General features: G+C 44.7%; 1 protein-coding gene across 1 annotated transcript in view; it reads right to left on the bottom strand.

Moving 5' to 3' along the window:
* Positions 1 to 27,659, bottom strand: part of BLNK (B cell linker) — a 75,479-nt gene that overhangs the window by 17,524 nt on the left and 30,296 nt on the right. The window contains exons 4-8 of the mRNA XM_065893971.1: positions 21,178 to 21,218; positions 16,502 to 16,658; positions 13,765 to 13,928; positions 8,233 to 8,314; positions 6,867 to 6,938 (exon numbers count right to left, since the gene is read on the bottom strand). Of these exons, the coding sequence (XP_065750043.1) occupies positions 6,867 to 6,938; positions 8,233 to 8,314; positions 13,765 to 13,928; positions 16,502 to 16,658; positions 21,178 to 21,218 (516 nt within the window). The remainder of the gene's footprint in view (positions 1 to 6,866; positions 6,939 to 8,232; positions 8,315 to 13,764; positions 13,929 to 16,501; positions 16,659 to 21,177; positions 21,219 to 27,659) is intronic.

Genomic DNA, 27,659 nt, shown 5'->3' with positions numbered 1-27,659 from the left:
GGGGAAAACCTATAGGCAAAGGTGATGAAACATTTTATAAATGCCAATTTATAAGCTCAGAACTAGGATGTTAATTAGGAACTCCATCTAAACATTGCTAAATGACCTTCTCATTTCCCCCATGGGACAAGTTCAGAGCCCCTGATTCTGTGGGCTCAATAAGAGCTCACAAGGGTTCCTATGGAAGGGAGCTAAGAGCTCTCACACTTGTATCTATATGCACTGCACAAATGTGTGCAACAGCAGTGCCTAGAGACAGAGGGGCACAGACCCACCACTCCTGATCACACCTATAGACACTGCTCATTCCTAACCACATTTACACAGTACACAAACCTAACCTCACATTTGGAGAACACTCATTCATTCATTCATCTCTGAGTTCTTAGGGCCTTTGCTCATTGCAGAAATAAACAAATGGAGAGAAGCAGCAAGCTATTACCCAAATCTCATCTTCTGAAGTCACAGAAGGGACCCAGAGGGCCTTGTCCCCCGCGCCCATTTCCCCTCCCTCTACCTGAAGATAGAAGCCAGAGCATCGTTATGAGGGAAGAAGGTGAGAGACAGGCAGAGATTCACTGCTGAGATAGGCAGCAGGCCTGGATGCGGAGAGACCAGAGCTAAGCCAGCTCCCCTTAGCACGTCCCAGCTGCCTCCTCTCAGGTTGATACCGCCTGCCTGGACATTACTGCTCAGTGAGATAAAGGCTCTCTACTGAATTAAATTGAACTGAATAAATGTTTTAATTAAGAACTTACTACATTTATAAGTCCACAATTCCTAATGGACTTAAAGGGGATACTCTGTACATATAGGTTGGACTTGCCTACAGTATGTATTTGAGTTTGCAAGATAAAGCACACATAAGTAAACACTGAGGTAATAATCTATTACCAAGAATTATTGAGAACCTGGTATGTGTAAAGCCCTTGGAGGCACTGTGTTAGGGGCTGTGGAAGAGCTGAAGAAGTAGACATAGGCTTCTGCCCTCTCAGAATTTATAACAAGAGAAGACACATGCACCCCCATGCTACCTCATCTGACAGGACCACCCATTCCAAACACAAAAAAAGGGAAAAAGTCCTCGAAAAGTACTAAACACAGAGATCATAAAGTTCATTCTCATGTACTTGACTAGAGAGAGGCCTTCAGGCTCTCACTCAGAGCCCATTTACTCTTTCTACACATAGTCCTTACATAGGGCTAATTTCCATAAGCACTCACCAGTGGCATCTGGTGAAGGAACGGCCCCTCCCATGTAACCCTTACTTAGATGTAAGCTGACCCGGATGGGATTTTTAAAAACATTTTGAGAAAGAGACTGCATATGGAATTTTTTTTTTTTTGCGGTACGCGGGCCTCTCACTGTCGCGGCCTCTCCCGTTGCGGAGCACAGGCTCCGGACGCGCAGGCTCAGCGGCCATGGCTCAAGGGCCCAGCCGCTCCGCGGCATGTGGGATCTTCCCGGACTGGGGCACGAACCCGTGTCCCCTGCATCGGCAGGCGGACTCTCAACCACTGCGCCACCAGGGAAGCCCCATATGGAATTTTTAACATTTCCTCCGACAATAAACTGAAATGTCATCTGAATGTGTAGTAGTATGAATCTAACTGTGTTTTACTAGCAAGGGTATCAAGTTGATATTGTTCTTCACATTCTCAATACTTAAGATTCACATTGTGAAAATACACTTGGCTACTCATAGATGTTGATAGAAAGTTTTGGGGAAGAGAAAAAAATTCCCTCGTCTGAAAAATAAGGAAGCAGAAAGAAGGTCTAAGTCAGAATTTCCTCCCAGGGGTCCCCTCTCTTTTCACCAAGGGTTCGCTTGGCCTGAGCATGTTATTGTTGTCATATCTACTGCCTGGCTTCTTTACTAAGCTTCCCTTTCCTTCATATCTGCAAACAGTTGGCCAACGTCTTCCTTTCCCCTTCCCTCCTCGTAAATAACTTCTGCAATCAGAGGAGAGGGAGGGGCATGCTGGCTGTCCTCTGTGGTGGTGGAGTCCAGTATAAGCTCTGGTTTTGCATCAGGAAGACAGGGTTCCAGTTATTTCTCTGCCACCAAACTGGCTGTGTGACCTCTTACGAGCCACTGTGCTTCAGTTTCCCCCTCTGTGAGATGGGGATGCCACTAGCTACTTTATCTAACACAGAGTTACTGTGGTTAGGTAATAAGGTAACTTTGAACATGTAAAGAATTAGCCGAATATAAAATAATATTGCTGGAAAGGGACTGAAAGTTTTGAGGGTCAAAAATGTTATGCTAAGTGAAAGGAGTGAGATGGAAAAGACTGTATGTTATATGACTCCATCTATATGAATGTTTGGAAAAGGCAACTCTATAGCAACAGAAAGCAGATCAGGGTTACCCAGGGCTGAGGATGGGAACAGCATTGACCACAAATGAGCATAATGGCTCTTTTGGAGTTGGGGTAGGCACAGAAAGTTTCTAAAACTGGATTGTAGTGCTGGTTACAAAACTCTATAAATGTAATGATTTACAAAAAACATTGAATTATACGTGTAAAATGAGTGAGTTTTATGATACATAAGTTATAGCTCATAAAGGATCTCAGTAAATATGATTATTGCTATTTTCATTTTCTCATCTTGTTATCTACCACGGCAGTATCTCTAGGTGCCAGGCACTGTGCCAGGTACTTCACATGTGCCACTTCTAAGCCTCACATAACATCAAGGGGAGCAAACAGAGGCTCAGAGGGGTTAACAGGCAGGGCCAGGGTTGGAAACCAAGGCCATTCAAGTTGAAAGCCTAGGCAGGCAGTGTCCTCTCTAGCCAATATCTCATAATGTTACTCTGGGGCATGATTTGGCATGTCAGATTCACTTGCTGCTTCTCCCTTATGTGGGGAAAGGTTAGTGAAACAGAGGGCTGCTTTTGTGAATGCCCACGGGAGGATGGAGAGTTACTCCTCGTAGGCCAGTGACCCTCTCTACCGCCCTGGCTGAAGTCAGACCCCGGGGCATGGCTGGGGTAGGACAACACTGTACCCTTCTCATTGCCAGGATCCCTGCTTCCTGGCCAAGCTGAATTCTTGGTTGGAAAGCTCCAAGGGAGAAACTGGGGATGCAATAGAGGGAGATGTGTCCAAAAGCATATTAATAAAAGAGAAAAATCATCTTTGTTTAAATCATAGGGAGCAAAAAGTTATGTTAAGGTTTGATTTAACAGCACAGGCCTTGCACAAGCTGGTGCTTACTGAAGTTTCTTAACTTGGAAAACAATTTACCCTTCGTTTTTCCTTCTACCACGTATATTTTATACATCATCCTCTTTTCAGTTTTGCATACAGTGGTGGTAGGTTTCCTTATTCTTAATGATCTCAGTGTTGGCATTGTAAGCCCTTGGGATTTAACTCTCTTTTAGCTGTTATAGACACCCTATTATCATTAGTGGGGCTTGCATACTAGCCGAAGCATCCCTTACTCTCAGGTACTATATGAACTCTTACAAAATACATAAAAGAGATTTAATTTAACAACTTAAGAATAATTTGGGCTACGGGTAAAATTCTGCTTGCATATTAGCAGGGCATTGTAAATTCCTAAACTCCTCCCCTAATTTAAGAAATAAAGAGATAGAATACTTTAAAAATGCTGTTTACTTAGAGCAAGCTCAGAAATACATGCTCTGTCTACCCTTTTCTGACAAAAGCTACAAATTAGCCAGAGGTTGTGCTGCCTTCTTCTAAATGCTCATTTAGAGACAAGTCGCAATGGACTTCAGTCTTTCAGTTTGTTTAGACCAGTGCTTCTTGACTGGGAGTGATTTTGTCCCCCTCCCCCAGAGACTTTCTGCAATGACTGGAGAAATCTTTGCCTATCACTGCTGGGGAAGGGGGTGCTAGTGGCATCTAGTGGACAGAGGTCAGGGATGCTGCTAAACAGCCTGTGATGCACAGGACAGCTCCAACAAAAATCACCTAGCCCCAAACACCAACTGTACTGAGGTTGAAAACCCCCGAAATTTAGAGTAAAACTTTATATGGAAAGGAAGAAACACTTCTCTGAGGTGTGTACCGGGTGATGTGCCAGACTGGTCATGAATCAAGGCAGGTTGAACAAGGGATTCTGAGCAATAACAATAATAAGTCACAGAGAGCTATCATTTTATGAGTGTGATTCGTGTCTTTTTACTCGTAATTCTCACAATACCCCTAGGGATAGGTGCCATTTTCCCCTTCATTTTTTTTAGGAGAGGAAACTAAGAAACAGAGGGATTACTTAGCTTGCTCAAAGTCTGGCACCTAGTGAGTGAAGACTTGGACCCTCTGGCTTTGGAGTCTGTGCTAACTCCTGCTACTGTACTTCCCAGTATGGAACGTGAAGGAGAGGGAGAGCCTACCTCTGCACCTAATTCGCTATGTAATCTGCGGCCAGCACCTTATTAGCCATCAAAGAGCCAAAAGCAACATTAACCAGAGGCAAGTGTCGTGGCATGGGACTTTAACAGAAACCCTGAAACCTTAGCACTTTCATGATGCCTATCAGGGAACTTTCTGAAGCCTTTAAAGACAATGATCTGTTACTTAAAGACACAGGCAAGTAGTCTGATTATTCCTTTTATAAAAATCATCTCTGAAAACTGTACTGTTTGCACACTCAGAAACTCGCTCTAACTGCGCAGGTTTGTTCCCTACCCACACCCCGCCCCCGCCCCCCCCCAACCCCCCCACCCCCCGCTCAAGTTATCAGTTATCTCACTTCCTTCCTCCTCCTGAACTTCCTCCTGTCTATATCCAATAATCATTTAACCAGGAAATTATTTTCTTGTTCAGGTTTGATTTCTTCATCTGATGCCTCTAGTGATAAAATATAGCTATACTAGGTTAATATAAAAACGAATGAATAAAAAATCCAGTGGGCTAATGCCTTCATGATGGGGCCATGTGATTCCTTAAAGACAGCCAGAGTTGGGGTACTCAATCGCTCTCTCAACCAACTGACCCATCTACCATTTCAGCACCTACTCTGAGCCAGGTCCTGTCTAGGCCTTGGAAACACAGCTATGAGCAAGACATGGAGCTGAGAGTCTTATGGGAAAGACAGGCTGATTGGAGTATTGGGTGTGTTTTAGGAAGGAGAGATCTGTGTAAGGCAAGAAGAGCATTTTAAGATGTAAGCACCAGAGAGTATTAAACTATTACTCTAAAGGAGGGTTTAAGCCTTCATTTATCTGTTTCAGTGAAAGGTTCTCTGTTCCAGTAATAACAGCCCTTCTGAGTTATCACGTGTCAGGAGTCTCCGTTTCAGTTGGGACCAAAGCGACCTCGCCGTGACGTTTTAGGTTGGTGTGTTGACATTTGTTCCCAGAAATTAAGATGAGCTGGATAAGATGCCTCTGACCTCTAGTCCCCAAGTATAAAGAGCCTGTGGATTCCGAGGGGGAGGAAAAATAAGAACTTGTGAAGAGGGTGAGCAATTGCACAGGAAATGAGTCTAGGAAAAGATTTTTAAAAATACTCTTCTTTCATTTTCTCTCAAGGAGCACGTCCCTGAAAGCAGAGGTCAGTCTCCCAGTCTCTGTGTTCAGCCTTCAGGTCTGGGACAGAAGGGAATGTGTGTGTGTGTGTGCGTGCGTGCGTGCATGCGTGTGTGTGTGTGTGTGTGTGTGTGTGTGTGTGTGTGTGTTTGGTACAGGGTGGGGGAGAGGAGAAGGAGAGAATGCTGTTGAGGAAGCTCCTGCACCTCTCTGTGCTGTAAAAGGGTTGGGGTATGGGCGCCACTCAGTACTGTGGGCCTCAGTCTGGGGGTTGCCAAACCCTACAGGAGACATCTAGGAACCACTGAGTGTTCATGGTTTGGGTAGGGATGACATGGTAAAAACTAACTTTGTAATGGAATGAAGCTAGCAACATTTGGAGGGGGTCAGAAGCTCATCTCAGTGACTGAGGAGAGAGCCTAGAGGCAAGATTATGGCTAGTGGACTCTGTAAGACAGAAGGTATGAAGTGATAAAGTAAAGAAAGCCTGGCTCAGGTGGTGGCAACTAAAATAGAACAGCAAATTCAGGAAAAAGCAAAGCAGAATGGGGACAGAACATGGGCACTCTGAGACATGGAGCCTGGAGGCTGATGTGTAAAGATGAATAAGGATGCCCGAAGAGTAAGGGTGATGGATGCACTGAGCTTGAGGTAGTGGGAAGGTCAAAGTGTTCAGAAGGGAAGAAAGGTCAAGGTTGGACACCAGAGAGTTATCAGCTTAGACCAGAGAAGTGAAGCCAGAAGAATGGATAAACCGGAAAGAAGTGAAAAATACTACTCTACCGAGCACCTACTGTGTGCCAGGCACTGCATTAAGAATTTCCCGTTCACCATTTCAGAATTCTCCTGTCTCAGGGCACGGGCTATCATCTCCATTTACCGATGAGAAAATGTGATGCTTGGAGAGGTGAAGTACAGACCCAAAGTGGTACAGCTGATAATGGGGAGCACTGGGATGCCTGGCCCGTAACCCAAGCTCTTAACTGCACGACGTTCCGAAGGAAGAGCAGAGGGCTGAGGCCGAACGGTGCAGGCGTCCTCAGTCAGGGGAGGGAGGGAGGGCAAGCCAGCCAAGTGCCCAGAGAGGTAGGATGAAAAAAAGGACTTGTCTGATAGAGGCACAGGGGCATGGGGGCGAGGGTCCCCTCACAGACGTGCCCCCAGACGGTGGGTGAGCCTGAGGAGAAGGCCTCTGTTACCATTTATTAGGACATTTGGAAATACAAGGGATTATTTCTTAATATTTGCTCTGAGTTGTTTGTTTTATTTAGAACAGATTAAAAATGAAACCCCCAAATGTAATCATTTCACGATAAAAAAAAACAGAAAAAAACCCACCAAATCATGTGTACACTCTACCTGAAGCTGTCCCTGGAGGTGAGGCTGGCTTTGAGGAGTTATTTGGCTTGGTTGATCTATTCACCATGGGAGCTGAAACACAAAATCACACCTATATTATATATATATATATATATATATATATATATACACACACACACACACACACACACACACACATACATATATAGTAGATAGTCTACACACACACATATACATATATAGTAGATAGTCTACTGAGGGAGATTCACACTTATGGAAAAATGCATTGTGGAAATGAGGGGTCAGACCAGAGAATCTGCAAAGAATGGGAGACACAATTAGTAAGCCCACAAGCCATTAAAAGAAGCCTTCTCAGAAGAAAAAAACAGTTTTAGAATGAATATATTAATAATTAAAGTGAATACTGGCTTGGAATTTCATTTGCCAAACTGGGTGTCTAGGAGATGAAAGAGTTTGTTTTTATACCAGGAGACGTGCATTGAACTAACAATGGAGGGGCCAGATTAATAGCCCCACCTTCCCTGCCACACGTAACACACATAGCACATATCATTCCTCTTGGATTTTGTAGGTTTATGGGGGGTGGAGGTGGGAGCATTTAATTTGTATTTATTGTTTCATGGTGATGGGTGGATTCAGAAATTCTGGTGGGTCTAGAAGCTGTCGGTGATATTTAGGGCGTGGGAGAGGGCTGCGACGTGATGGCAGTGTAAAAACCGAGTATTGCTACTTTGGAGTCAAGTTTATTAGATGAGTAATGTTACTTGAAGAGGCAGTGTTTATACAGGATTATATTTTCCATAGCGACTATATCCAGAGTAATCATACACTGCTCCACACCTCATCTGAGGCTATGTGGCACGGGCTTTTGAAGATAATTTGTTTGTAACTGCGTTTGTTATTTCGTGAAGGATTTACAAATGAAATGTTTCTCATGGGCCTGAGATAGCACTCAATTTTAAAGAATTAGAACATAGAGCATATTTTACTCTTTCATTTTTTCAGTCCTCTGCAGAAACTGTTCCTGGTGCAATATTTGTAAGGTCAACATGGTGGCTCATGACTTTGTGAGTATTAGGCTTTATAAGAAATCCGTTCTAAGTGAGGAGCTAAAGAGAAGAACTTAGGTGCTTTTATACCTTGAGAAGAGAGTATTAAATCATGGAAGAGGATGGAGAAAGAAGGGTAAAGGCTATAAAACACAGAGATGGGTTGCTCACTATACTCTCTGTTCCACTAGCCAAAGAAGGCAAATGCTACGGCCACAGAGGAGAGAGGCCTGGGCACTGTCATTTCTGAGCCCCTCAGAGCTCACTACCAAATGGTCTTGTATGCCTCTATCAACTGCAGAAGTTTTCAGGTGCTTAAAACTACAAACTCTTGCCTTTTTCAGATGGGAGTGAACTGTCTTCTGTGGGATGAATATAGTTTTCATCTTCATCTTCCACAGGGACCACATAATCAGCCTAAAAGAAATACAGAAATGCTGTATATTCAGAGTTTACTGCATAAGAAGCAGTGATATTTAAAAAAATCTTCTGAGATATAATCCATATACCATTAAATTCCCCTATGTAAAGTGGTTTGGTGATTTGTAGTATATTAACAGAGTGTGCAACCATCACTGCAATCTAGCTTTAGAACATTTCCATCACCCCCAAGAGGACCCCTGCACCCATTAGTCACTCCCATCCATCCCCTCCCCTGACCTAGTCAACTACCAACCTTCTTTCTATCTTTAAGATTTGCCCATTCTGGACATTTTATATAAATGGAATCATACAATATTTCAATACACAGTCTTTCATGACTTCTTTCACTTAGCATAGTAATTTCAAGGTTTAGCCACGTTTTAGTACTTCATTCCCTTTTATGGACAAATTATATTCCATTGTATGACTATACCACATTTTACTTATCCATTCATCAGTTGATGGACATTTGGGTTGTTTCTACTTTATTGGCTATTATGAATAACATTGCTGTGAACATTCATGTACAAGTTTTGTGTAGATGGACATTTTTCTTGAGAATATACCTAGTGGTGGAATTGCTGGGTCATATTGTAGCTCTATATTTAATAGTTTGAGGAACTGTTAAATTGTTTTCCAAAGTGGCTGTGCAATTTTTCCATTCCCACTGGCAATGTATGAGGGTTCCAATCTCTCCACATATTCACTAATACTTGTTATTGTCTGTCTTTTTTATTGTAAGCATCCTTGTAGGTGTGAAGTGGTATCTAATTGTGATTTTGATTTGCATTTCCCTTAATGATGTCAAGCATCTTTTCGTCTGCTTATTGGCCATTTGTATATCTTCTTCAGAGAAAAGTCTGTTCAACCCCTTTGCCAACTTTTAATTGGGTTGTTTGTCTTTTTTATTCTTGGATTATGAGTTATTTAAATGTTCTAGATTTAAATCTCTTATCAGTTATATAATTTGCAAAAAAATTCTCGCATTCTACACATTGTCTTTTTACTTTCTTTATGGTATCATTTGCAGCACAAACGTTTTACATTTTAAAGTCACTTTTATCTACTTTTCTCTTTTGTTGTTTGTGCTTTTGGTATTGTATCTAAGAAACCATTGCCTATCCCAAGGTCATAAAAGTTTATACCTGGGCTTCCCTGGTGGCGCAGTGGTTAAGAATCTGCTTGCCAATGCAGAGGACACGGGTTGGAGCCTCTGGTCCGGGAAGATCCCGCATGCCGCGGAGCAACTAAGCCCATGCGCCACAACTGCTGAGCCTGCGCTCTAGAGCCTGTGAGCCGCAGCTGCTGAGCCTGTGTGCCACAACTACTGAAGCCTGCGTGCCTAGAACCCACGCTCCACAACAAGAGAAGCCACCACAATGAGAAACCCGCGCACCGCAACGAAGAGTAGCCCCCGCTCTCCGCAACTAGAGAAAGGCCGCGTGCAGCAACGAAGACCTAATGTAGCCAAAAATAAATAAATAAAATAAATTTTTAAAATAAAAAAAGATTTATACTTATGTTTTCTTCCAAGAGTTTTATAGTTTTAGCTCTTACACTTAGACCTATGATCCAGTTTTATTTAACTTTTTATATATGGTGTGAGATTGGAGTACAATTTCATTCTTTTGCATGTGTATATACAGTTATCTTAGCACTGTTTGTTTAAAAAACGAATTTTTCCCGTTGAATTGTCTTGGCACCTTTGTCAATAATCGATTGACCATAAATATAGGGAGGGAGTGATTTTATAAGAGGTAAATAAAGTAACCAGATCTCAGAAGTGGTTTTTACAACCTGCCTTGGTTGGTTGCCAACATGGGGACTGGGAGAAACAAAAACCAAACATGTATTGAGCGCTTATTGCCAGGTGCTCTTCTGAGTACTCTACGTGTGTAATCTCACTTACTCCTTGTAATAACCCAGAAAGGCAGGTGCCACTAGTACTATGCTGTAATACTATACTACAGCTGTTACCTGCCAAAACAAGCAGACGATCAAGAACCATCATAATCTGTGTCCTAACAAGTTCATCTTCACGGTGCTGCAGTGTTTCGATATAAACCCCATTATCCCACGTTCACATCACAAAAAACTGGCTGTAGTTACATGAATAATTGGTCTTGTGAAGCCAGGCAGATTGTTCTACTGCCACAACCTACATGCTATTAGAATCCTTCCTCAGCTTTTACAATGGCATGATTAAAATATAGATGATTATTTTAAAAAATCATCTTAGATCAACTCCAGTGTTTAGATGTTCAGTATTAAGACACCTGCTGTAGGTATTTACATGTTTGCCTTCCCCCAAACTTTAAATGTGAAAAATAGGAGCACCACGGATTCATCTTATTTTCACTTTCCCATTGCCCTTCACCCCATTGCATGCCAGGAGTCGTTAAGATGAGCTATTAAATGCCCACATGAGTTTCTTGCTTAATACAACTCATGTGAACATTTAATAGCTTTACATACATTATTTTACTGAATTCTTTCGATGATACCCACTATTAAGTTAGGTGTACTTATCCTCATTTTACAGGTGAGGAATTTGAGAGCAGTTGAGTAATCTATCCAAGGTCACATAAAAGCACAAAACTGATGCCCTGCAAGGACAGGTACTGGGTCTGCTTTGGGCACCAATGAAGCCCTGGCACATTTGTGTTGAATGAAGAGCTGGTCTCTTCTCAGTGGATACTGGAGAGGTGGCACAGGATAGCTCTTTGGCACCTGCGATCTAGTGTGTAATCATCTGATTTCCAATGCTGGCTCTATCATTTACCTCTGTGACCTTGGACAAGTTCTTCAACCCCTTTGCACCTCATCTGTACCATTTCCTCATCTGTAATGGGGGTGATAATAGCACGCACTTCCTAGGGTTGCTGTGAGGATGTAATGAGATAATACATACAGAGTGCTCAGAACACCACCGACACACAGCACTGGTCAAGTGTTAGCCGCTCTCGTTGTTATAGCACAGATGCTCCTTCCTCCCACTGCCAACTCTCTGGTCAGCCTGTACCCCCATATTATGCCTGTAACCTGTATGGTAGAGCTAAACGTTTTCATTTATGCTTCTGTTTGACTTCTTTTCCTGTCTAATGGCTCAGCCAGATCTTAATGTTGGCTTCTTTTTTCTTTTTTAAACCTCTTTCTCATCTTGACTGTCCATCTGCCCATTCCAGAATGTGCCTCCTCCAGACTTCTCCTTTTCCCACTGGTTCAGACTTGCCTGAGCCACCTCCACAAGGCTGCTATTAGCAAAGCTTGGCCTCTCCCCACTGGGGTCCACCTCCAGTTAGTCACAGAAATGGAGAGCTTCACATAACCCACAGTCTTCATTTGTATTCTGTGTCTGAATTGATATCTTCATATGGATTTGCCGAATGCCAAAAGAATTCATGGTGAGACCCTAACAGATGGTCTCCTACCGTGTCCCACGCTCAGATTCTCCCGGCCACCCTGTTCTCACCCTGAAAGGGCAGCATCCCCTCTCAGACTGACAGACAGACTGAGGATTGACAAACTATACTCATTCTCAGTCTGCTGACTTCCTGACTTAAACTGTCTCTAGAGAGGGGGTCATAAACTCAAATACTTATAGGAGCAGGCATAGAACAATAATGGGACATGTACAGAGTCAGAGTGTGTGCAAGTCTTGTATGAGTGATGGGGATGATGACAAATGGAAACAGGGGCCAGGGATTCACAGCTGAGCTGGAGTATTGCCATGAGGCTCAGCTGCTTTGAGGCCATGGCTGGCCAAGTGTTGACAGGCCCTAGTCTTCAGGAGAAACTAGAAAACTGGATTTTATAAAGAATCTAGAATATGGTAGAAAGGAATCCAATATATATATATGATACATGGAATCCTTCTTTGTGTGAGGCACCGTATTTAGTGATTATATATATATATATTCCTTTATTAAATCTTTAAAATAACCTGAAGAGAGGAAAAGCTGAGACTCAGAGAGTTTATCTGACTTGCCTAAGTCACACAACTAGTAAGGGTCAAAGCAGGAATTTGAGCTTGGGTGCTGCCTCTATTTTATTTAAAAGTCTCTTTTCCATCTCTTCTTGGGCTACAAATTATTCTAAGGTGGAAATGAAGGTCATTTCACAACATGCTCATAAGCTGTAGGTTTTACCATCTACAGGCATTTAAAAACAAGTTACTTCTGGGGCTTCCCTGGTGGCGCAGTGGTTAAGAATCCGCCTGCCAATGCAGGGGACATGGGTTCGAGCCCTGGTCCAGAAGATCCCACATGCCGTGGAGCAGCTAAAGCCGTGTGTCGCAACTACTGAGCCTCTGCTCTAGAGCCCATGAGCCACAACTACTGAGCCCGTGTGCCACAACTACTGCAGCCTGCGTGCCTAGAGCCCGTGCTCTGCATCAAGAGGAGCCACCGCAATGAGAAGCTGTGCACCGCAACGAAGAGTAGCCCCCACTGTCCGCAACTAGAGAGAGACCGCGCTCAGCAACAAAGACCCAATGCAGCCAAAACTAAATAAATATATACATAAATAAATTTATAAAAACAAGTTACTTCTTCGAGAAGCTGCAGTAAGATTATGTCGTGATGGTTAAGAGTTGCCTTTAATGTTATTTTCTTTCTCAGACTGTTACACTTGTAGGGTTGTTCTAATGGCTAAGTTTGAGGGCTTGTCTTTGACTTTATTTAAAATACAAGTACATCTGGGAGCCATAACATATTAGGCTTTATCAGTCATTCCTACAATAGCCTGAATGGGTTTACCTGTTCATTTTTAAATTGGAACAATTCCATATGGAATAAGACGTGAAAATCTAGGTGCTGGCAGAAGGGAGATTGATGACAGAAACCGAGAGTTGGGTCCTGGACAATCGGCAAAGATGGTCCCTGGATACCCGGGGCTAGGGAGAGGGAGTGAGAAGCAAGAGCTGCCGAGGGAAGTGAGGGGTCAGCTCCTCCACGGGTTGTGCAGGGTCTTCCTACAGACTAGGGGTCTCCAGTGTATGTCCCACTGCACCCCTCTGCATTTTAGAGGAGGGGGGTGGAGGATCAGAGAGAAAAGAAGGTGGGGGAAAGAAAATGAGGCAGGACAGGGAGAGGAGCAATGGGGAATAAAGAGGGAAATATATTTTGGAGGAAAGAGGTCTGCAGGAAACTGAGGGACTCTTTCTCAAAGGAATAATTAGAGGGGCACAGCTCCAGTATGGATATATATGCCTCTAGTAAATGAAAGTGCTTAAAATAAGACCATATATGTCATTTTTAAAGAAAACATCCTTTCAGCATAACAGTGGAGAGTTAGAGGGGGCAGGGTGGCTAGTGCCGGCCAGAGAGCAGGGCCTGGAGGAAGGAAGACACGCCTGAGGCCACACTGTCCTGCCCCTCCCCCTATCCGGCCCACATCCTGCCTTCCACTGGGTCTGTGCAGTCTTCTGGACAGAGTTACTTTACCTCATCCTCAAGGAGCTCTTTGGGTCTGGGTGGGACTTGAGGTTTGTGCAGAGAAGTCGGGGCTGGCAGAGTGGCGGCCTGCCTCGCCTTTGCGGAAGGCCAGTTGGGTTTACTGGGAAGGGTCTTGCTGAAGGGCGGAGACTGCCTCTGGCTTGACCGATTGTCTTTGAGAGGAAAAACAACAAGAACAACAAAGCATAAGATGAACGGATTCTGGATCATTCCCTGGGCAGAAGCCACCGAGATCTAGAAAGTATAAAACCCCCAGCATCTATGTAGCCAACACATTATTAACTGGGGCATTCCCTTAAAGAGTAGAATGACATGTTAGGCAAAGATTTCAACTGCCCATTGACTTACATTATAAAAACCAGAAGAATGTCCTCATCAAAAACATCCTCCTAGGGACTGATGGAGACCCACAGACCCAGGAGAGCAGACAGCCCAAACACTCTGCTAAACAGAGTGGATGGTGACCTTGTGTGTGTGTGTGGGGGGGGGGGGGTGTCTCGGGGGAGCGGTACTCCTCAGTGGTTCACCTTGCTCCATGAAGCCTTAAGAGCAGTGATTCTCAATCCTGCCTACACATAGGAACCACCTGGGAGCTTTAAAAAATGCCAAGGCCCCACTCCAGACATGCAGTTTGAACTTCTGGGGAGGGACCTGGTATTATAAGTTTTAAAATTCCCCAGGTTATTCTAAGGTGTATTCAGGGTTGCAACTACTTATGCGGGTGAACCTATACGTTCCTCCCCTTGATGATGTCCTCGAATCATGGGGAAGTCGTCAGTACCCCCTGGTCCAGGACCGTCCTCACCAGGTGTCAGGGAAGGAGTCCAGGCTCCTGCTCTCCACCCACCAGCGGCACTCCTTTGGGCTGCTTCTTCATTATGTAACCTCTCTGGGACTCACATTCCTCATTTTTAAAATGAGGATCGGAGTTATCCACCTCAGAGAGTTATTGTAGGGATTAGGGAGAAAGCAGCAAAGCAGGAGGAACCCTGTGTCTGGCAGAGCCGATGCCTAATATACACAACTAACCTTACCTGCATAACGTGGTGGAGGGCTTAGGCAACAGGGAGTCTACCCGGTTGATCTGCGAGCACACATTCTGACTGATACACTGTAGGAAAATCTTCGCATAGGAGTAAGCTGGTGGGTTCCCCTTCCCGGAACCAGCCCAGGCGCTTACCCTGGCTTCCTGCTCCTTCCTCCTGCTACAGCCGGCCCCTAGCTTGGTACAGCTGCCCCTGCCTCTGCCTGGCCCACTCTGCTCTCCTCCCGGCGCCTGCTCCAGCCCTCGGCCCGCGCTTCTGCCTCGTTGAGGGTACGTGGTTAACTTTACACTTGGTGCTTCCTCGGAAGCCTCCTTCTGGTGGCGTAGCTGCGTTCAGGCACCAAGGCATCTACTTTACTATGCCTATGACTGTCAGTTTTTGTAGTTTTATTGGCAGCTCTTGGAGTTTACTGAGATTTCTTAATATAAGATTTAAGCCCATCAGAAGGAGCAAAGCATAGAAGACAGGCTTCGAAGAGTATGACCTGGAATGAGCCGCTTAACCGTCCTGAATAGCGGTTTCTTGGTCTGTCAAACAGGCCTGATGCAGCCCCTTCCTTCCCAGGGTTGTTGCGATGATTGAACGAGGTCACAGATTTGGTTGCGGTGTGTGGAGCAGAGTGGTGAAGAGCACGGGCTTTGGAGGCTGAAAGGCCCGACTTGCATCCCAGCTCCGCTACTTATAAACCTTGGCCCAGTGAGTTCACTCCTCTGAGCCTCCCTTTCTTCCTTTGTGATTATCAAGAAGGTGAAGTAGGCCGTGACTGGAAAGCACTAAGTTGTAAACTGTGAAAAGCCGGGGAGTCTGCCTGTCTTGCTTGCTGCTTAGCATAGCCCCAGCACATAGTAGGTCCTCAATAGATGTGGCGCGAAGCGGGGGCAGTACCTGGTACCCTGTAAGGAGGAAGTTATCCTCAGGGATAAGGGACACTAAACCCTGTACATGTAGGGACGCTCTGTACGACTCCTGGCCTCACGGTGATCACGTGGACACACTCCCCACCTCACCTTGCGGAACTTAGTCACCTGTTAGAATGGAACACAGACTTCTTCTTGGGGGAGGGCGGGGCGTGGGGGCATTAAAAGCTACACTCAGGCCTGGAGGCCACACCTAAGACTCGTCCTTTTAAGCAATAAGGCTAATTCCAGGCTTAGAGGGCTTCACTCCTATCCCCTCCCCTTGCCCCTCCCCCCAATTAAAACTCCACTGTCCAGACTCAGTGTATCTGTACAGCCTGCCAGCGTGGGGCTGCGGTGGGAGGGATGGAGGAAGGAGGGGCCTTAGCAGACACTGGGATCCCTGAAGGTCATCCTGGTTCCATACAGCCATCTCAAGAGAAATTCCAGAACCTTGTACGCAGGAAGCCAGAAGAGAAGAAGGGACTAATCTTGGGTTGATTTCTCTGGGGACTATTAGGAATTGAGGTGGGGTGGGGAACCACGTCAGGATGTGCTTGTTTTATCTTTTGCCTGTTTTCAACATTCCCAGTTTAGGGAGGATACCCCCTCCCTTCCCCAAAGGGCAAACTTACCAGCGGGGGCTCCAGTGCCTGTGAGCGATCAGATGACCCACTTGGAGGTGGTGAGAGTGGGAGGTGCCCACCATGCTGCGACCTTGGCCTGCCCCCCGCTCCCTGCTGCCCTGAAGGCCGAGCGCCCAAGGTCTGGGTGGGGACTCACCTACGTACTCGCCCCTGGTGAAGGGCAGGGCCCGGTGAGCTGTCCGAGTCTCCTGCTCAGCGGGTGGTGGCTCGTAGCTGTCGTCCCCAGCCTCCTCGGCCGGCAGCACATACATTTCCGAGTCGGAGTGCTCATCTGGGTTTTCATAATCGCTGTCCTGCAAGGACAGATACCATGCTCAGTGCCCCACGCGTGCTTAGGAGGGACGGAGGGACAAGAAAGCAAGGCTGGGAGGGGTCGGCTAACCAGGGTTAGGCAGCTGTTAGCAGCAGCCCTGGGGCTGAAGCCGGGCCTTTTGCTCCAAAACGTATCACCTGGACTACTATCCTGGGGGAACGCATGGACTTCTAACCCCAAGGGTGGCTGAATTCTGTATGTCTGCAAAGAACAACCAGAGATAAAATATATTTTAAGAAGACAGAAAAAGGACCCAATAAAATAGAATAACCAAATAGGTTTTATTAATCATGATGGTTGAGGAAAATGCAAGTTTAATAAGAGAGGGTAAGGAGAAGCTCAGGAATACAGACACCTTTGAGGAGATAAGGTTGGTTTGTTTTAAACAGAGCTGGACAGTTGTGGGGACAAGGACTTCAAATTGACTCAGAGTCCATTCTCTTTCTTTTTGTTTGTTTTTTTCATATAAATTTTATTTAAGTCCATATTGAAAATACGTTGAGCCAGTCTGAAGTTCCAACAGTTCACAAGGAGGGAAGTCTTCCCAGCCACTCAGTTCCTCTCCCTAGAGGTAAACAGAGGGACTAGCTTCTTGTGCGTTTTGTTCAGAGATAGTTTATGTGTGTGGCACACATACATATATTCATATGGAGGAAATATTTGATTCAGGACTTAAGAGGTCCTCTGACCTCTGTGCCCACTGCCCCCTCACACTGCCTGACATGACGCTCAAGCCATACATGATTTTCCGATGAATCTATGATGTACCTGCCTTTTGGCCTGTCTCCTTTCCCTGGCAATTGTGTAACATTGAGGCAGGTATAGCGTTTCCTTCATTGCTGTATCCTCAGGGCCCGTGACAGGGCCAGCACATGAGAGACACTCAGGATGTTTGGAACAAATGAAGGAATCAGTGAGCGAGCACTGTGCTTTCCTCCTCAGTCCGTAGGGAGATGTGGGAGAGGAGAGGAAGAGGGTGAAGAGTGGGATAAGGAAAGAGAAAGGAGGCTGAAAATAGAGCTTTTCCCGAGGTGGCTGGAGGAGTGGGGGGAGACAGAATAAAAGGAGGAAGGAGCCCAAAGGAGGGTGCTTGTCCTTACCCTGGCATGGGGGAGCCAGGAAGGGACAGGGAGAGGGGGGAGGTAAGAAAATTCCTGTAGGGGGGATTTTCCCAAACCCCTAGGTCAGAAATAGCAAATGGGAATATGAAATTAGGCTGAATAAAGTAATGATAATAGTAATGATTATTATTATAACTAACATTTCTATGCACTGTATATACCTCATTGACCCCTCATCACAATCATAGGAGATAGTTTTTTTAAAAATCCCATTTTGCACTTGGCGGAAACTGAGGCCCAGAGGAGTTGAGTAATTTGAGCCTGTGCTCTGGAGAAGCCAAAGACTGTTCCCAGGCTGGAGGCCTGGGAGGTGGAGTGGGAGTGAAAGGGTGGGCCGGGGGGAGGCTGAACAGGGCAAGACCCTGGCTTCCCAAGCCAGGGACTCTCTTCATCCAGGCCAAGGACCCAATTGGTGCTGTTGCAGCATCCCAGGGAGACGTCAGTATGAGCACTGAGAAGCAGTTGCTTTAATAGACATTCAGAAAGTGAAAGAACCAGTGGGCAGCCAGACACATGTGCCCGAGTGGGGGACAGTTTGGGCACCCCACTTTGTTTCAGTTTTCGTGGAGCAGGGACTGGCTTCCTAGACTTCATTACCTGGAGGCCGAGGATCAGTGTGGATCCCGGGGAGGAGTCTGGAGTCCTTGCAGCCCCTCCAGCACAGCAGTCTGACTGAGAGGACCAGGTTGGCAGAGGTGGCGGAGAAGGTAGAAAAAGAGAGATCCCACGTCAGCTGTTCCTGGCAGCCGCCTTCTGACACTGGGCTGCCTACCAGACTGTGCCCCCATGAGGACCAGACTGAGACTATATATCCAGGGCCCAGCATGGGACCTGCTGCAGGGTAGGTGCACACCCAGCATACTTGGAATGAATGAATGCGCTGAGCTGCTGCCTGGGCTCTGAAGGGACTGAGGAGGAGGGAATGGATGCTCAGGAAGTGCTGAACTGGCCCTTCATTTGGAAAGTCTTTTCTGTGGGAGGTGCACCACAAGCCCCTCCTACTTCAAGCACAGGAGAATGTGTTGAATGCCTTTTCATCAAGAGAATTAAAAGGGAATCTATTCAAACTTCTGAGAGTTTAAAAACATCCCCTCCCCCCAAATTATTCTAAATTATGACAAACAATATATAAAAATATAACAAACTTCTTTTGTTAATTAATTAATCCATTCATTCATTCAATACTTGAGGAAGTACAATACTTTGGACAGTCTAATGGGAACTTTGAAGAAGGGAATGTGTAATCAGACAAAAATCTTCTCAAATTGTCCATTCCTTCATGCATGTAATCAATATTTATTGAGCACCTACTATGTGCCAGCCATCATGCTTGACTCAGAGCACAGTCCCTGGCCGCAGAGTGCTTGTATGCTAGCATGGGAGACCAACAACAAACAAATAGTGAATAATAAATAAGTAAATAATCAAACAGATAAAATAGATATGCCTGGTCATAGATGCACTGAGGGAATGATCAGGTTCCTGAGACAGAGAGCAAAGGGAAGAGGGATTCTGTCTTGGAGAAGGGTGCTGGAAAGGCCTTCCTGGTGAGAAGCAGACACTTAAGCCAAGCCTGAAGTACAAGAAGGAGCCGACCAAGTGAAGAAGGTTGGGGATACCCTGGTTTCTCCTTTCTTCCGCTCTTCCTTCACCTGCCCAAGGACCATGAGTCTGAAATTGCTGAGTTAGGCAGGACCTCGACCTGCTGTAGGGACTGAGGGCAGGCCTGTGTGCCTGGGCTGGGATGAGCAACCCCTGCTGAGGGGGTGCAGGGAAGGCTAGACATGGCTGCAGGGGTCAGATTTCATCAGGTCTGGAGGCTTTAGCAACAAGCCTGGATTTCATTCTATGTACCAAGGTAATCCAATAAGGTAAAAATTGTGAGTGAATGTTCAATCAATCCTTACTATAGCTGGTACCTTCATTTTGGTTGTTTAACTCTGGGGACACAAGTCATTCCCTCCTCTTCAGGCTGATTTTATTTTGTGTTTGCTAGGTCCCCACCTTGTCTTCTTCCAGCCAGGGAGCTCAGTTTTCTCGGTTGCCTGGGGGAGGTTGGTCCAGCGCCTTAACTTTGCTTCCGATGTGGCCCTGTGTGTGTGTGCCTCCAGCAGGGGGCGCAGCTGCAGTGCTTCTGAGGGATCAGTGCTGCTGGGCCCTGGGAGGCTCTCCATGCCTAGGTGACCCACAGTGAGGCCACCTCACTCCTTCTTTACAAAAATATTTTCTCTGCAGTTGAAACGGGAGGAACTTCCATCTCCTGATACTCTGAATAAACTCCAGGTGATGTACACAGTGCAGAGCTGGGCTCAGGCTCAATTCTGGGCACTGGACAGGAGTCCTGGGTTCTCATCCTACTGGGTCACTGAGTAATTGAGAGCTGGTCGGCAAGTCATTTTCAGGCTCTTGGCCTCAGATTCCTTATGGGGTATGTGGTTGTGTGGAGGCCCTCTTGGATCCCTTCCAGATATAAAGCTCACAGACTGGAGCAGCCTAACATTCTGCATGAATCTGATATGTGACGAATAATCATTGTACAGAAAAGTTTTTAGGATGTCTTGTCTCTATAAGATTCAGGCCCAAAGAGAAGTGGCCCCTGGGGCCCTGTGGGTTGCAGAGCCATCTTGAAGAGGTTCACAATTAATTCTGACACACCACTCCAGTGTCATCATGGTCAGGGACAGCCCTCTCCATCTGTGGCCCCCAGAGTCCGTTCATATCTTCTTGGTCACAGCAAGCCCCTTGAGTTTTAAAAGTCTGCTTCTGAGATCTGAGAGCCTGGGTTTGAATTTTGGAATGGCAAGTTACTTAAACTCTCCATGCCTTGGTTTCTTCACCTGTAAAATGGGCAGGGCTGATGTCCAAACTGTTTAAGAACAAATCCAGCCCAGGTACTGACCATGACCTTAAGGAGTGTCCTGGAGACTCCCCGATGTGCCAAGCATTCACTCTTTAGTTTGTTTAGGGCTCCTGGCAGGGACCAAGCAGTGATGGGGCACTGCAGAATTCAGGGCAGAGGCATTTGCCAACTGATTTGGAAATATTCAAGCATTTTAACACCTGTTTTGGCTGTGCTGGTGAGTACTCTGAATACCAGCAGAAAATGGGGATAAGAATGCCTACTCATAGGGCTGTCATGAGGATTACATGAGGGAATAAGTATGAAGCTCCTAGCCTGGCACATGATGGTGCTTGCTCAAGTCAGCCATTGTGAGGTTATTGCTGCCCTGCCTATAGGTGGCCCTTCCAGCCCAGCCACCTCCCCTCCGTGATGGGCAGCTGACCACCAGCGTGTCATTCAGAAACAAGTCTTTATAAAGGCCTCCCAGGGGCCCTGGTGGAAATGATACCCTTCTAGTCCCAGGAACAAATACTTACAAAGTCATCTGACCACTGCTCCTCTTCGTCAGCTGGCCTCTCTGAAATGGCATGTGGGAAGCAGAATGCACAAACATAAGTCTCAGCTGACCAGCTCCACCCTGTCCACAAGCACCCCGAACCTGCCTTCTCTGCCTTTGAGCCACCTGCTCCTATCTACTAGGCCTTGAATGGTTATTACAGTCATCTCATGTTCATTCCTTTCAAATCCTTTTTTTTGTCTGTTTTTTTAAAGTCAGTTCTCAGAGGGAAGTTTATAGCTATACAAGCCTACCTCAAGAAACAAGAAAAATCTCAAGTAAACAATCTAAACTTGCACCTAAAGGAGCTAGAGAAAGAAGAACAAACAAAACCCAAAGTTAGCAGAAGGAAAGAAATCATAAATATCAGAGCAGAAATAAATGAAATAGAAACAAAAGAAACAATACCAAAGATCAATAAAACTAAAAGCTGGTTCTTTGAGGAGATAAACAAAATTGATAAACCATTAACCAGACTCATCAAGAAAAAGAGGGAGAAGACTCAAATCAATAAAATTAGAAATGAAAAAGGAGAAGTTACAACAGACACCGCAGAAACACAAAGCATCCTAAGAGACTACTACAAGCAACTCTATGCCAATCAAATGGACAACCTGGAAGAAATGGACAAATTCTTAGAAAGGTATAACCTCCCAAGACTGAACCAGGAAGAAATAGAAAATATGAACAGACCAATCACAAGTAATGAAATTGAAACTGTGATTAAAAGTCTTCCCACAAACAAAAGTACAGGACCAGATGGCTTCACAGGTGAATTCTATCAAACGTTTAGAAAAGAGCTAACACCCATCCTTCTCAAACTCTTCCAAAAAATTACGGAGGAAGGAACACACCCAAACTCATTCTATGAAGCCACCATCACCCTGATACCAAAACCAGACAAAGATACTACAAAAAAAGAAAATTACAGACCAATATCACTGATGAATATAGATGCAAAAATCCTCAACAAAATACTAGCAAACAGAATCCAACAACATATTAAAAGGATCATACACCATGATCAAGTGGGATTTATCCCAGGGATGCAAGAATTCTTCAATATATGCAAATCAATCAATGTGCTACACCATATTAACAAACTGAAGAATAAAAGCCATATGATCATCTCAATAGATGCAGAAAAAGCTTTTGACAAAATTCAACACCCATTTATGCTAAAAACTCTCCAGAAAGTGGGCATAGAGGGAACCTACTTCAACATAATAAAGGCCATATATGACAAACTCACAGCAAACATCATTCTCAATGGTGAAAAACTGAAAGCATTTCCTCTAAGATCAGGAACCAGACAAGGATGCCCACTCTCACCACTATTATTCAACATAGTTTTGGAAGTCCTAGCCATGGCAATCAGAGAAGAAAAAGAAATAAAAGGAATACAAATTGGAAAAGAAGAAGTAAAGCTGCCACTGTTTGCAGATGACATGATACTATACATAGAGAATCCTAAAGATGCCACCAGAAAACTGCTAGAGCTAGTCAATGAATTTGGTAAAGTTGCCCGATACAAAATTAATGCACAGAAATCTTTTGCATTCCTATACACTAATGATGAAAAATCTGAAAGAGAAATTAAGGAAATACTCCCATCTACCACTGCAACAAAAAGAATAAAATACCTAGGAATAAACCTACCTAGGGAGACAAAACACCTGTATGCAGAAAACTGTAAGACACTGATGAAAGAAATTAAAGATGATACCGACAGATGGAGAGATAGACCATGTTCTTGGATTGGAAGAATCAATATTGTGAAAATGACTATACTACACAAAGCAATCTACAGATTCAATGCAATCCCTATCAAATTACCAATGGCATTTTTACAGAACTAGAACAAAAAATCTTAAAATTTGTATGGAGACACAAAAGACCCCAAATAGCCAAAGCAGTCTTGAGGGAAAAAAACGGAGCTGGAGGAATCAGACTCCCTTACTTCAGACTATATTACAAAGCTACAGTAATCAAGACAATATGGTAGTGGCACAAAAACAGAAATACAGATCAATGGAACAGGATAGAAAGCCCAGAGATAAACCCACACACCTATGGTCAACTAATCTGTGACAAAGGAGGCAAGGATATACAATGGAGAAAAGACAGTCTCTTCAATAAGTGGTGCTGGGAAAACTGGACAGCTACATGTAAAAGAATGAAATTAGAACACTCCCTAACACCATACACAAAAATAAACTCAAAATGGATTTGAGACCGAAATGTAAGACCAGACACTGTAAAACTCTTAGAGGAAAACATAGGAAGAACACTCTTTGACATAAATCACAGCAAGATCTTTTTTGACCCACCTCCTAGAGTAATGGAAATAAAAACAAAAATAAACAAATGGGACCTAATGAAACTTAAAAGCTTTTGCACAACAAAGGAAACTATAAACAAGATGAAAAGACAACCCTCAGAATGGGAGAAATATTTGGAAATGAATCAACAGACAAACGATTAGTCCCCAAAATATATAAACACCTCATGCAGCTCAATATTAAAAAAACAAACAACCCAATCCAAAAATGGGCAGAAGACCTAAATAGACAGTTCTCCAAAGAAGACATACAGATGGCCAAGAAGCACATGAAAAGCTGCTCAACATCACTAGTTATTAGAGAAATGCAAATCAGAACTACAATGAGGTATCGCCTCACACCAGTTAGAATGGGCATCATCAGAAAATCTACAAACAACAAATGCTGGAGAGGGTGTGGAGAAAAGGGAACCCTCTTTCACGTTTGGTGGGAATGTAAATTGATACAGCCACTATGGAGAACAGTATGGAGGTTCCTTAAAAAACTAAAAATAGAATTACCATATGATCCAGCAATCCCACTACTGGGCATATACCCAGAGAAAACCATAATTCAAAAAGACGCATGCACCCCAATGTTCATTGCAGCACTATCAACAATATCCAGGTGATGGAAGCAACCTAAATGCCCATCGACAGACAAATGGATAAAGAAGTTGTGGTACATATATACAATGGAATATTACTCAGACATGAAAAGGAACGACACTGGGTCATTTGTTGAGACATGGATGGGTCTAGAGACTGTCATACAGAATGAAGTAAGTAAGAAAGAGAAGAACAAGTATCTATTAACACATATATGTGGAACCTAGAAAATGGTACAGATGAACCGGTTTGCAGAGCAGAAATTGAGACACAGATGTAGAGAACAAACGTATGGACACCAAAGGCAGAAAGTGGTGGGGGTGGTGTGGTGGTGTAATGAATTGGGAGATTGGGATTGACATGTATACACTGATGTATGTAAAATGGTTGACTAATAAGAAAAAGAATTTTGAAAAAAATAATATAAAATAAAATAAAGTCAGTTCTCAATGTGTTAAGAAAAGTCTCACTGGGGCAGAGAAATGGTGCATCTGACCCTTATATGTCTTTGTCAAGGGACATTTTTGGGACCTGGGAGTAGCAATCCATACTGTGCTGCTTCCAAGGATTTCTTTGAGTCAATATGTGGATGGTGTAATAGGAAGAGCACTGGACAGGGAGTCAGAGAGACCTAAATTCTCATCCAGGATCTGTTTCTAACTAGTTGGAGAGTAGGCAAGAATATCTAACATCTCTCGGCCTCAATTTTCCAGATCTATAAAATAAAATTCCAGATCTCTAAAAGAGAGTAACTTCTATGATTCTCTGTGGCTCAAAGAGTAACTTCTATGATTCTCTGTGGCTCAAATGTTGACTTTCTTATAAAAAAATTTTTTTTCTGGTGCTTTACTCCATGCCAGGCAATATTATCAGAGCTTTGTACTCACTTACCTCTCTCAAAAATCTTATGAGGAAACTGAGGGCTAGAGAAAATAGATCATTTGCCGAAGGTCATATAGTAAATGTTAAAACCAAGGGTTGAGCCCTGGAAGTTGATTGACTTCCAAGTGCATGCTCTGAACCCCAGCGTCATGCTGCCTCATTGTCCTTGGGCTCCAGGGTGCAGGCACTGTCTTAGGCTCCACAGGGTGTATAAAAATGGATGTGACAGGTCTTAAGTAGCTTATGATCTTGAAGAATAAAATAGGTCTGGATGATGACAGTCAAGGAGACTATCAGACCCCTTTCCCACCAAAACACGTTTAGAGTATGAGAAGCTTAGCGTCAATCCCATCACATAAACTGACCTTAGAGTCTAAATACAATTCACTCAATGAGACACAGGTTCAGATGGCAGAGTGGCTCTGATGACTGTACCATAAAGCATCCCATCTTCCCTCCCACCCCACTGAGCAGCCATGGCTAGAAGGCCTGGTGGATGGTCCCTGAATCCCCCTTTGCATTTGTAATTCTGCATTAATAAAAGCATAAACTGATAAATGTGTTGAATGGGTGACAATGAGGAAAATAATAATAGATTCCATCATTGAATACCTCCTATGTGCTGGGTGCTAGGGGAAGTGTTATAAGTGTATTTCTTCATTTATCCTCAAAGCAGTACTATGTGGTAGGTGCCATTATTATCTCTGTTTTACAATCGAGGAAACTGGGGCTAAGGCAAATGTGTCTGAGGCACATGGCTGGTGAGTACGGGGGCTGGATTGGAGGTCAGGCTGTGTTGGCTCCTGCAGCTGAAATCTCATGTGAACCACCTGGCCCTCCACTGAGCATTCAGATAAAACCAAGGAGAAACAGAAAGCTCTGCTTCTATGGTGGGCATTTACCCAGCAATCCCTGTCTAACAATCTTTCTTTGCCTTGAGGTCTCCCAGCTTTATCATTGCTCCGATCTCTTCCCTGAACGTTATCAGTGGTGGGAGGAGAAGGTGGACCTCCTGGGGACACGACAACAGCCCCTGGCTGTCAGGGCCCTAGGGTACAAGGAGAGAGGCCTTGTTCAGTTCTGACCTCTCAGGGGCTTGCAGAGTGACGAGTGGGGCTTCTGCAGTGACCCCAGAAGACTCTGGGGGCACCACGACTGATCTCCCCTCCCCACCCTCCCTCTCCAGCCAGACCTTAGACTGAAAGATAGAGGAGGCTGTTCAACTCTGAAAGTTCAACAAGCAGGTGTTAATGTCAGAGGCTCTGGGGCTTTCAGAATAGTAAATAAGAAATGCCCCAGAAAAGTGTAGCCATCCCAGCTTGGGTCAAAGGGAGGAAAAATGGAAGCCTGGGGTGGGTCTTCTTTTTAGTGGCTGCTGTAACCTTGGACAGGTTACTTAATGTTCCTGAAACACATTTTCCTCATTTGTGAAACTGAGATAGTCATTTCTATATAATGTGCTAATGGGAGATTAAATGAGCTAATGTCTGTAAAGAGCTTAGCATAATGCCCAGGACAGAGTAAACACCAATATGTTTTGGATATCTTCCTTTCCCACAACAATGCCAGCTGCACAGGAGTAAAACAGTTTGCTCAGTGGACCGTGAGCTCCCTGTGAGCAATGTTCCCTCCTCAGAGACCAAGTAGGGTTGTGAGGTCTGAAGTGAAAGCAACAGGCTTCACACTGGCCTGACCTGCATCTGTAGGAGGTCCAGGCTTCCCTTCTTTGTATAGTTCAAGCTTTGTCCTTACACACTCCACTAGAGGGACTGTGGTTACTCTTTTGCTGACCTCTGGGGGGCGCTGGCTCTTTCTATCCTCTGCTCTCTGAAGGTCAGCATCACCAAGGTCAACACACTCTCCAACTTGGCTTAAAGGGTTTGGGAAGCCATTTGCTTCCGGAACTGGAAAGAGGACATAATTCCAGCATCCAGCTGAAACAGGTGGGGCTGTTTCAGAAGCCTTGGGTGGATCAAATCTGCACAGACCTCCAGGGAGCACTTGATAGGCTTCCTGGGCTCAGGAGGTCTGGTGGGCTAAGGTCTCCAAGCACTGGGGCCTCCAAGATCCTTGAAGATGCTATAGGTTCAGGAGGAACTGTCAGGGTTGGTTTCTGAGGCCCCAGGCTTGCAGCTGCGCAGCGACCCCAAGGCTCAGGCAAAGTAGCTGGAAATGCTCCTGGGACATGAGTTGGGGGGGCAGGGATTGGCAAAAGGGGTACTAACTGCAGGTGATGAGGGTGGTTTTGCCAAAAGGACCTTTTCCAGGGATTGAGTGTAAGAGCAGGGAGATTAAGCAAGGCCGTATAGGTCTGGTGAAACAATAGGATGAATTTTAGAGATTCTGGAACTTCAACAGATTTGTCTTTCAGTTCAGGAGAATCAATAAGGACAGAGTTGGTGGTTTATAGCAGGGTTTGTCAAATTTAATATACATTCAAATCCTCTGGAGTTCTTCTTAAAATGCAAATTCTGATCCAGTAGTTTTAGGGTGGAGTGGAGATTTTGCATTTCTAACATATCCCAGGTGATGCTGTTGCTGCCAGGCTAGGAATTACACTTTGAGTAGCAAAGATTTAGAAGACCTGACTGGGCCAGGTTTCTGTGTTCCAAGAGAGATTAACTACAAATGTATTGATATCAAGACTATTT

This window comes from Phocoena phocoena, chromosome 16, assembly GCF_963924675.1.
Source record: "Phocoena phocoena chromosome 16, mPhoPho1.1, whole genome shotgun sequence".
Classification (NCBI taxonomy): domain Eukaryota; kingdom Metazoa; phylum Chordata; class Mammalia; order Artiodactyla; family Phocoenidae; genus Phocoena; species Phocoena phocoena.
The sequence above is the reverse complement of the archived record's forward strand: the minus strand, read 5'-3'. Positions and strand labels throughout refer to the sequence as shown.